This window comes from Piliocolobus tephrosceles, chromosome 2 (assembly GCF_002776525.5).
Source record: "Piliocolobus tephrosceles isolate RC106 chromosome 2, ASM277652v3, whole genome shotgun sequence".
Classification (NCBI taxonomy): domain Eukaryota; kingdom Metazoa; phylum Chordata; class Mammalia; order Primates; family Cercopithecidae; genus Piliocolobus; species Piliocolobus tephrosceles.
The window spans coordinates 92989418-93001298 of NC_045435.1; the positions used below are offsets into that span (position 1 = coordinate 92989418).

Here is an 11881-nt window from a genome sequence, read left to right on the forward strand (position 1 = left end):
TGAACACATACGTCTTGTGTATTCCCATAAAAACCATCTGTAAAACTATCAGATAACTCATTCCACAGTAGCTTACTTTCATGTCTGATAAGCAGAGACCAATTCACATTCCTATTTGCATCCCTAGAACCAAAAGGAAGTGAATCAACATGTTTGTTAGATGCATGAATTGAGAATCTAGCACCTCTTTTTATCTCCTAACAAGAATTTTTTTATTTTGGTAAATCACAATGACAACTTTCTCAGTTTTGTAGAGAGCAAGTTTACCCAAGCACATGGAATAAAAGTTCATTATGTTAAAAATCTGTGTAATAACCAGGTGTGGTAGCTCACACCTGTAATCCCAGCACTTTGGGAGGCAGAGGCAGGTGGATCACCTGAGGTCAGGAGTTCGAGACTAGCCTGGCCAACATGACGAAATCCCGTCTTTACTAAAAATACAAAAATTAGCCAGGCATGGTAGCAGGTGCCTGTAATCCCAGCTACTCAGGAGGCTGAGGCAGGAGAACTGCTTGAACCCAGGAGGCAGAGGTTGCAGTGAGCTGAAATTGTACCACTGCACTCTAGCTTGGGTAACAGAGCAAGGCTCCATCTCAAAAAAAAAAAAAAAAAAAAAAAAATTCATGGAAGATGGCTAATTATCCCTTCCTAAGGATATATACAGTTATGGTCACTGACTCCTGAATCATTCAAATGCACAAACAAATTCATTAGTGGTAAAGAGAACGAAAAACAGACATGTACAAACATCTGCACCTACATACAAAAATAACACATGAATGTGAACGGTACTACTTAATCCACTCCTTTAAGTAGAATCAGCATAACAAAATTGCACAATAAATACTACTGCTTAGAACTATACTCACAGAGGCCGGGCGCAGTGGCTCAAGCCTGTAATCCTAGCACTTTGGGAGGCCAAGACGGGCGGATCACAAGGTCAGGAGATCGAGACCACCCTGGCTAATACGGTGAAACCCCGTCTCTACTAAAGAATACCAAAAAAAAGTAGCTGGGCGACGAGGCGGGCGCCTGTAGTCCCAACTACTTGGGAGGCGGAGGCAGGAGAATGGCGTAAACCTGGGAGGTGGAGCTTGCAGTGAGCTGAGATCCGGCCACCACACTCCAGCCTGGGTGACAGAGCCAGACTCCGTCTCAAAAAAAAAAAAAAAAGAACTATACCCACAGATACCTTGGAATGCCCTGATGGTACAAGTTTGGATAAATTTTAGTGATCATAAGAAGGAAAAAAAAAAGGCTTCCACACAACTATAAATACAGAATCCTAGAATGCTAGAACTAGAAGGAATTCTAAAGACTCCTTCATTTTACAAGAATCCTACCCCTTCATTTTACAAGAAATAAGAAACTGAGCAAAGTGACTTGTCTAAGATTTTGTGGCAGATCTGGGCCTAGACCAAGTTATCTGGGTCCAGTCTAGTACTTTCACTACACAAGGCTGCATGCTCTGAAACACCTAGAATCTGTTCTCAAAGCATAGTCTCAAGCATAGTCAGGGGGGTGTCCCTGAGACTCTTTGAGGGGATCCAGGAAGTCAAAACTATTTTCATCATAATACTTGTAATACTAAGACTTTGTATTTTTCACTCTCATTCTCTAGTAAGTATACCGTCTTCCAGAAGTCACATATGTGATTACCCATCAGACTGAAAGCAGAAGCAGCAACCTTATGTCAAGCTAGACATAAAAGAGATTTGTAAACATGTAAACAATCTTACTCTTCTCATTACATATTTTTTGGAAAGTATTTATTTTTTTTTTTGGTACGAACTTTATTTTAATCTGTAATGGGTTTGTTACCATTATTTTTAAAGAAATTAATAAATTAACATTTTTGATTATTCAATTTTAATTTCTAATTCAATTAGAAATGGTAAATATTGATAATAAGCCCATTAAAAAATCTCCTTGGGGTCCTTACTAATTCAAGAGTATAACAGGGGCCTAAGACCAAAAAGTTTTAGAACTCCTACCTGCCAGCCCCCAACATTCATTTCTGTACTTTCTAATGACAAGGAAAAGGAAAAAAAGTTATCTTGCTAACAATGAACACACCACAAAAATCTTATCTCTAGTTTCAGGGCAATGAGATATATCGGACCTATCTTAGTACACAGTTCATTTAACTTACAAGAAGAAAGCCTTACATTTTAACATCTTCTCTTCAGCTTCTTTAAGGTGTAATGTAGACGTAGGGCACCATGTAGGGAGCCAGCCAGTTAGCCATCCTGACCTAGAGCACCAAAAACAAAATACAAATAGGTGAGTTCATGCTCTTCGCAACTATCAATTGTCACACACACAGAAGAAAGGCAGCACAGGAAATTTACTACCTGTGTGATGGTGAAGCTATGTGTGACAAAAGTGACCTAACATGCACAAAACATGGTGGTAAGTACTGGGATACAGATATTCAACTTCAGCCTGTGTACTTACAAGTAGATCTCAAAGTCTATCTTATTCATGGATAGTCAGATTCCAAATAAACAAAAAGAGGATAAAATGGGCAGAACAAGAAAACACAAAAAATATATTCCTCCCTACTGCAAGATAGCCTCTTATTGGAGTAGAAGTGCAAAAAATGTTAAAGACCAGGAATAGATTCATTTGAATGATAGTTTCACAGTGAATATAAAAGGTACCTCTATAGGGGTTGAGAAAAGAGATGCCTTATTAAAATCTGAGATCTATCATTTTTTGGGGAAAAAAAGGCTTCAAATCTCATATGAGTAGTAACATACTCCTAACACAAATGTCAAGGGCTGGACTGTGTACAATCTCCTTGGGGTGAACTGGTTAACTGTTAATAGAAATACAAAGAAGCTTTGGGTTTCAGCGAACAGTAGATGAATAGAATGACCAAAGCATCCATCGGAAGACAGCACAACAAAGAACAAGGACGCAGATCTGAGGCAACTAGTGAGGAAAGGCTTGGAGGGACTGCAGCTGACATACTTTGCTTGTAGCCAACAAAGGAGAAGGTGAGCCTCAACTCCTGGCCTGGCAGCTACAAACCAAAAGCTTATTGTAACAACCTGACATAATGTAGAGCTTCAGCAGTCATTTGACAGTTAGCAAGGGCTGGGTACATGGCTGGTATTATTTAAAATGAGAACTCTCTGATGAAAAAGAAATGAATTAGAAGAGGAAAAGTAAACTACTGCAGAGTCCAGATGAGAGGTAAGGGCTCAATCCAAGGCTTTGGCAACAGGGATAGAGATAAGAAGATGTAGTCACAGAATATTTAAAAGGAAAACAGGTTGGATTTGATAATTGGTTGGATATAAAGAAGGTATAATAAGGATTCCCAGGCGTCTCTCTTAGGGTACCACTATAATGACAGACAACACAAGAGTTAGAATATGTGTGAGTAGGAAAACACGTTAAGTTTTGGAAGTGTTGTGATCCAACACCCAGCTTTCTAACCTTTGTACATTCATCCTACAATACTTCCCTTCCCTGTAGAATTTATCTGGATATTATGTATAACAGGTAATCAATAAATAATGTTTGCTGAATGATTAAGTCACTCACAATCCAGGAGATTCTCAGTCCAAATTATCCCCATTTCATAGATGTAAAAACTGAAGTTCACAAATGTTAAGCACCAAGTCCAAGGGTATACAGCTAGTAAGTAAGTGACACAAGCAGAGATTTGAGTTTGATTCTGAGCCACTCCAAAGTGCTTTTTTCTCAAATGACTACCTTCCTTAAAATGTCTGAAGAGTTGCCCATTACCTACAGGATAAAGTCTATATTTTCTTGGACCTGCACAGAAGGTACTTTGCAATCCATCCACAGCCTACCTCCATCCCATCTTTTCTTTTCTTTTATACATTGTACTTTTTCCAGTACCTCATAGCTCCCAAAATTTCACATGATTATGTGTCTCTATGGCTTTGCACAGCTCTTGTAAATTACCCAGTCTCAAGTAGTTCCTTATAGCAGCATGAGAATGGACTAATACACAGGCCACTAAAAATAAAAGAACTCATGATTTTTAGAGGTTAAAAACAATAAACTATCATTAAGGTGAAGCTCTTTTGTTCTTGACCAGCCATTAGGTCTATATTTAACCATAAAAATATGAACTAGTACCAACATGAAATTACTTATAACTCAATCTCATCCATTGTCTTAAACGAACATCTCTCAAACCATACCACAATTATTTGCCAGAGAGAATCAGAGGTTAATAAAGAAAAAATTACAGTGAAATAAAGTATAAACTACTATTGCTCCAATTGATATCACAGACAAATTGGGGCAAAGAAAACACAAATGCATTCTTTGCATTAAAAAAGGATGCTTTTTTTAAGAAACAACATTCAAAAAATAATTCAGATACTGAATACCTACTATGTACAAAGCACCAGAGTTTAAAAAGTTATATACCAGCCTGTGATGGAAGAATCATGCCTACCTCCATCAACTTACCACTTACCACAAAACCAGCTTTCAAACAATGGGACTGATTGTCCATGGATTTCCCTCTTAGTGACCAGCTCAACTCAGAGAAGGGGCAAAACATGTTTTCATGTTTGTAAGCTTACATTAAAAAGTAGGGATCTTCAACCATAAGAAGAGGCACCAACTTTTTTCAGGTTTTCAAAGAAGCATCTTCATCAAAACAGGTGATTTTTTTAAAGTGGGTTTTTTTCTAACAGAAAAATGTACATTTAACAAAACATAGCAATATATTCTCACCCTTAATGGAACTGTAAAGACAGCACTCTTCCCCTAAGCCCTGATAATGTTTCTGTCCAGTTTTACTTTAACCAGACGGTTAAATGTTTTACAGAAACTATCCTCTACTTCTTTGAGACACTCTACAGGATTGAGTGTTATACATATAATAAGCTCCAAGGGACACTTCCAATGAGTAAAAAGCAAGGGCCTATCTTTTCCATCCTTCAGTTGATTCCTGTTTGTTCAAAGGTCTCATACCTTACCTTGCAACTTCTATTGCTTCAACCCTCTAAAACTTACCCATCCAACTCTACCTCCTGTCTTTGGGGTAAATTAATCTTACCTTCAAAGAGACCCTTTGCCCCCTCCCCAGTGGTATCCTATGTCATTCAGTGTTGTTCAGCATTCCTAGGTTTAAATATATAGAAGACTGGAACTAAGGACACACGACTGAAGCTTGTCAGATATCCTGCCATTCTTCTGAGGTCACAAAATTCAAGGTAAAAACTAAATTCACACAGACCACCTATAAAACAGTAAACTAGATTCAATGCCTCTTCCTCATAGCTTTGGAAAATAAATAGAAAAGCAAAACCTAACTTCTCTATTTTATTTAAGGAGATAAGCAATAAACACTATCATCCATCACTGAGGCCTAAATTCAACAGTGACCAAAGTGTCAACTATAACACAAAGAAAAGCCATTCACCACAGGAACTATAGCTTTCTAATAGTAAGCATCTATGACATGGGGAAAGCTTACCAATGCAAGCTAAAAAGTTTTCTACACAGCCCCATCAGTTGGGCACTTACCTTATTAGCAAGGCAAAGAATACAAGCCCTAAAGCATCTATCTAATCACAGGAACAAAAACAAACAAACAAAAAAAAGGATTCTTGTTTTATAACCATTGTAGTGTAAACTGAAAATTTTTTTAGTGAGCAGACTTTTGAGTAAGTTATAAAAGATCACATCAGAGATGACAATTCTAAGGAAAGCCAAGTAAGATATGCTTAACATATTTTAATAGAGTATATTTTACCTAAGAATCTGACTTTAAGTATCCTGAGTGAGAGACAGACACCACTTTTTCCATTAACTTTTTACCTAATCTGTTTAAAAAAAATTACATTGTACTTATACCCTATACCATCAACACTTAAGATTCCTGGTAATCTCTGTTTTGTTCTTTAACATATCTGACTATTTATACTATTACCAAACCTGAATTGCACAATCTATAAATATTATGAAACAGTGAAAGAGGTTTCAAAGTATTCTGAAGAAAATATGCAGAAATCTGGCCAGTTTCCACACACTCTTGGCCACTTAAATAACATTTCTAATTAGGTTATAAGTAAAAAGGATTTCATTATATTAAAATTTTGTTTAAAATGGCCTCCATTCCTATTCTAGTACAGTTGAGAGAGAAAAATCATATAAACTTATTATTACTCTTGATAAACTAATCTAAGCACAGTATTCTACCTCATTTAAAGAAACCATGAGGCTTTGATTTTTATTATAAATATCCAAATTAATTACAGGTATGAATATATATATTTATTTATATTTACACTTACATTTATCTGAGATACTTCCTCAACCAATGACTAAAAACTTCCAAATTGGAAACTGTAACACCTGGGTAAATAAAGACCTTTCTTGGGAATTGACTTTTTAAGTTCTATTCTTGGGAAAGAGAAAAAGAAAAGAAAAAAGAGGACTTTGGGAGGTTAAGGTGGGAGGATTGCTTGAGCTCAGTCAGGAGGTCAAGACCAGCCACCTGGCACATGCTTGTAGTCCCAGCAACCTGGAGGGGGAATACGGGGGCTGGAGGGCAAGTTGCTGAGATGGTAGGATTACTTGAGCCCAGGAGGTTGAGGCTGCAGTGAGCCATGATTGTGTCACTGCACTCCAGCCTGGGCGACAGAGCAAGAACTTGTCTCCAAAAAAAAAAAAAAAAAAAAAAAAAAAAAAAGAATATGGTCTCATACAGCTACAATTTAAGTGACTAACATGCCATTTTATTTTGGATAAATGATACTTAAGTGATTCAAATGATCAACAACAACCCAGGCCCTCTAATATATGTTAATACATTAATACTCTTTTAACTGCCCCCCCACCCATTTCTAACCTGTAACTTTTAAAGACTCAGAGTGGTAGTATAAGTGTTTTAGACAAGTCATGTGCTGGTAACACTTATCTCCCCATTGTTTCCTACCTTCCTTCACACAGTAAACAAACTATTTTAGAGTCACTTATATGACCTCATTATCAAACACACTTGAAGAAGTCTCATGTGTAGTCTACTTAACAAGTGAGTTACATTTCTTTGCATCAGTTCTAAAATAAGTTCATTCACTAGATAATAAAGAGAATAAAACTCACCATCCTGGCCAACATGGTGAAACCCTGTCTCTACTAAAAATACAAAAATTAGCTGGGCGTGGTGGCACGTGCCTGTAGTTCCAACAACCCGGGAGGCTGAGGCAGGAGAATTGCTTGAACTCGGGAGGCGGAGGTTGCAGTGAGCCGAGATCGCGCCCCTGCACTCCAGCCTGGTGACAGAGCAAGACTCCATCTCAAAACAATAAAGTGTTGAATAGCTCATGTAATTTACTGTGTACTCTACTGAAAGTGAAAAAGAATAGTTGTAAGGTACTCATGTTTTGTTTTTGCACCATCATAAAGTCGAAAAATCCTAAGACAGGCTGGATGCAGTGGCTCATGCTTGTAATCCCAGCATGTTACAAAACTAAAAACTAAAAACTAAAAATCCTAGGTCTCAAACTGAACAATCAATTTTAATGGATCATCTCACTACATGATTTTTTTTAATAACTCACAATCAGGAGTGGGAATTATAGAACCATGAGATTAGACTAATAACCTAACAATTAGTCAAGGCAATATTTAAGCTAATATAATGTTTCAAGAGGAAGAACTGAACTTTTTATATCGTTTAGGAGCAGGAAGGTAAAAATAAGATCATGGTCTGGACATGTTAAATTTGAGGAATCAGGCACAAACATCTGACAATTAGAAACATTACCAGAGTACAGAAGAGGACTCTAGGAAGAAAATGAGATCTGAGTCATCTCCACAGACGAGATAGTTCAAGGAGTTTAAGTAAACAAGACAAAAAATAAAAACAAGGGTGATGACAGAATCCTGGAAAATGACTACATTTAGAGAATGAAAAAAAAAGGGAGAAACTAATAAAAGTATTGCTGCTCTCAGGTAAGATAAAAGGCAAAATGTCATTAAGAGCTAGAATGTCTAATAAGAGTTTCAAATAGTAGTAGCTATCATTACAGTAACAAACACCAAAGAGGACCCAAGAAGAAGTACTGAAAAAACTAGAAGGCCACTGGGATGTGGCAGTGAAAAGTTTTGTGATTTTTAAGATGTCAGGTGGCAAAGGTTTGGGAAGGAGAGAAGGCAGCAGAGAGAAAGGCACATATCTTGCCAGTTTTTAAAAAGATTAGATAGAGAAATCCACTCTCCTATCTCCAAGGCAAAGACCTACATTCACAGTCTAATGTAAACCCAGTGAGGAGCTAGCAAACAGACTGAAGCAGGGAGGGGAGAGAAAAATCCCTTATTTATACTTTATTTATAGCATTTGATGATTTCCGTGGCGTAAATACTCCCACTATGGCCAATTTCAAGCTGCCAACGGTTGGCAAAATTCCTAAATTTAGCAATGGCTTGCTGGTACAAATCAACTCCAGCACACAACTGCAAATCACCTCTTTTATGGTCTACCCTGCAACTGGGCAATTCTGTGACAGCTTTCCTCTCAACTCAATTGTCACTTAATCATTCTCTAGGATAACTTAAAGCAATTCACAGAAGTCTACTCTACTCTCATTACTTTTAGCTTTCTCAACTGTTCTGCAGCTGAAAGGGGTTGGATGTTGAAAGCAAAATGGATCCCAGTATGCCTGTCTTCACTAAGTGCCACAAAGTAAAGGACAAGAATCATATTCAAAAAGCCATCAGATGACCATTTTATAACTTTCCTTTGTTAATGTCATCTCCCTATCTAAACCTCAAATGTTTTAAGGTTAGGGAACTGTATTCAAAACAAGAGCCACATATCCCACGAGTCCCAATTCCAGTGACAGGCAGCAGAGATACAGGGTAAGCATCTTAGATTAAATCCAGACCCCTCAAAGGGTTCCACTCCAGCCCTGCTACTTGCTAGCAGACTGTCAGTAGCCCTTCCAGTGGTAGTTTCAACTACAAAATGGGAACAATAACATCCAGCACACAGGGCCAACCTTGGACTTCACAGGATCACTTCTAGGGATAGTCCCTAGACACCGCTAAAGCATACTGCCAAGAATACCAGGGAAGCCCACTTTTGTCTAGAAACTATGGCTGATCAGCTGCTAAGGATTTTTTAATCATCTACCTTCAATGACCTTCAACCATCACTGCAAGCCATAAAACCCGTTCACGATTGTGTCCTGGACTCCCAGGCCCCACTACATCAAAACCAAAGAGTCCACCTGAAAGTAGTGTCAAGAATCAAAAATGTTGTAACAAACCAGATGAGAACACAACCTACCAATCAGGTTCCTACTTGCGTCCACATAACATTCAACATTTCACCTCAATGCAACGAGGAAGTTCATCAACAAACCTCAACAAATAAACAAAACTCAAGAGAATAACTTCGTTTCTAATATTTCACAATTTTTCCCCATGACATCTTTCCAAATATCCCTGTCTTCATGGTACTCCATATTCTATCATTTAGGTTATGCTTCCTAGGCAAATTTTTCCAGAGGTCTGAAGTAGAACGATGTCAAAAAATTAAATATATATGGGGGAAGTTTACTTTCCAATATAAATGACAGGTCTTCAGAAACAAGGCAATAATCTTTGTAACAATTATTCCACTCATTAACTACTATTCTTCTACTAACAAATGCAAGAAGTCATTTAGATGTAGAAAAGAATAAACTCACTACACCTGTATATCAAAAAGTTTCAGATTAGACATCTGCCCTCCAACTTCCAGTTTCCCATACATTATGTGTGTTCTTCTAAGGCACATGCAACACACACTTCGCCAGTAAAGCCAGAATAACCTCAGAAACGCAAACAAATAAGGGACAGTGGAGCCTGCAAGCCAAAGACCTTTATTCGAAAGATGAATTATCACATTTGAACGTGGTATCTCTATCTTAAGGGCTAACTTTCTATGAAGTATCTGAAACCCACAGCCATACACCCACTTCCCTAACTTCTTCTCCCCTCCCTCCTTCTCGGCACCCCCGCCCTCCCGCCGCTTCCCGGGCGAATTGGGGCCTCTAATACCCGCCCCAAGGAAGCGCCGCCTCTTCCCATGGCTACGGGAAGGATCGCCCAGCGGTCGAGGCTGGACAGAGCACAGGTAGTACCTGTAGACGGAAGCCGCGCTGGGAGGCTGACAGAGAGACCCGGTCATTTCCCGCGCCTCGCAGTCAGGTGCAGGGTCTGCCGGGCACCGCTCGCCGGCCTCACTGGGGCAGGCCGGGTCCCTTGGCAGAGCCCGAGCCTGTGCGGCCGCCGCGGCCAGCTCCGTCGCCGGCCCGCGGGGCGGCTTACACAACAACGGGGCGGACCCTCCGCGCGGGGTCAAGGCGGCCTCCCAGCGCGGCCGGAGTCCGGCTCAGACACCTCGCGACCCCGGCGCTGAGGGGAACCTATCCCGAGCAGAGCGGCGCCGGGACGCCTCAGGGCGCCGCGCGGAGTCATGCTGGGGAGGGTCGAGGAAGCGGCCGGTCATCGCCAGGCGGGCGGCGAGTCCTTGGTGCTGCCCGCTGGGCCCTAACCCGGCCCGCGCGGAGGGTGCGCGCCGGCGACACATAGAAGCCCCCTGCCCTTTGCCGGCTGCGCTTACCTCTCTCCGGTGTCGGCGGAGTCCACCTCCTCCTCCTCCGCCGCCATAGCCGCCGCCGCGCAAGCGCCGGGACTTACCTCGGAGCCGGCTGACAGGCCGACTGGGCGGCCCTAGGTCGGCGCTGCACTTAAGGCCGCGCGGGCCGCCCGCGCATGCGTCTTCCGTGCCCTAGCACCGCCCGGCGGCGCGCCCGTGTTTGCGCGTGCCCGGCCTTGCCTCCGCCATCCCCAGTCAGCGCGCACGCGTTCTCCCGCCCGACGCCCCCGGGTGTGAGTGCGGGGCGGTCCAGTCAGCCCAGAAGAACTGGTGAGACTCACCCGACTGAGTTAGGTGATAGCTAATTTGAATAATGACTGTATTCATGCATCATCCCGTCAGTGTTGGCTGTCAGGTGGCACCTTGGGGACGGAGGTGCGTCGGGTCCTGGAAGAGCATAGCTAGTGTCCGATAGATGGTGCAGTGGCGAAGGAAATGCCGTAATCGAGGTGCTGTGTGGCCTCCCGGGCCTCCCACCAGCCCTTCCCTGCGGGTTGAGGGGCCCGGGGGAGAGGGCGACTGACTCTCAGGAGCCTTCAGGCAGTTGAGCACTGTTCTAGGTATTGGTGTTACTGTAGTGGCCCAAACCAGCAATTTCCCTCCCACCCAACTCTCTAGATACCTGGGAGGGTGAAAAGAGTAGGTGTTGGCCGGGCGCGGTGGCTCACGCCTGTAATTGCAGCACTTTGGGCGGCCCAGGCGGGCGGATGACCTGAGGTCGGGAGTTCGAGACCAGCCTGACCAACATGGAGAAACCCTGTCTCTACTAAAAATACAACATTAGCCAAGCATGGTGGCATGGTGGCACATGCCTGTAATCCCAGCTACTCGGGAGCCTGAGGCAGGAGAATCGCTTGAACCCGGGAGGCGGAGGTTGCAGTGAGCCGAGATCAGGCCACTGCACTCCGGCCTGGGCAACAAGAAGGAAACTCTGTCTCAAAAAAAAAAAAAAAAAAAAAAAAATCGATGACTAACCTAAATAGCAGTATTTCTTGACCTGTTTTCAAGCCTTTTAACTATCAGGTGCAACCTGCTTTTGTAATTCTACCACCCACTACTGCTCATTCATTTGTGTTTCATGTGTATCTACTATGGGCTCACTTGGTTCTAGGTGCTTGAAAACAATCGGTTGAAATATGGCTCCTGTTTTGATAGATCCTATGCTAATACATTAACCTTTATTTTAGACTCAGTTCATTGCTCTCCTTCCCTGACTTCCCTCTTTTTCTCTCC

The 11881-nt window shown here is 41.6% G+C and overlaps 1 protein-coding gene across 4 annotated transcripts in view; it reads right to left on the bottom strand.

Moving 5' to 3' along the window:
• Window positions 1-11461, bottom strand: part of ABHD5 (abhydrolase domain containing 5) — a 32141-nt gene extending 20680 nt beyond the window's left edge. For 2 of the 4 annotated variants that reach the window (XM_031935223.1, XM_023231377.3), the window contains exons 1-2: window positions 10613-10777; window positions 2169-2254 (exon numbers count right to left, since the gene is read on the bottom strand). In XM_031935223.1, the coding sequence (XP_031791083.1) occupies window positions 2169-2254; window positions 10613-10659 (133 nt within the window). In that variant the 5' untranslated portion in view covers window positions 10660-10777. Of the gene's footprint in view, window positions 1-2168; window positions 2255-10130; window positions 10383-10612; window positions 10778-10929 lie in introns of those variants that run through there. The other 2 variants (XM_023231378.2, XM_026454867.1) reach the window with 2 other exon arrangements.
• Between the last annotated feature and the right edge of the window lie 420 nt (window positions 11462-11881).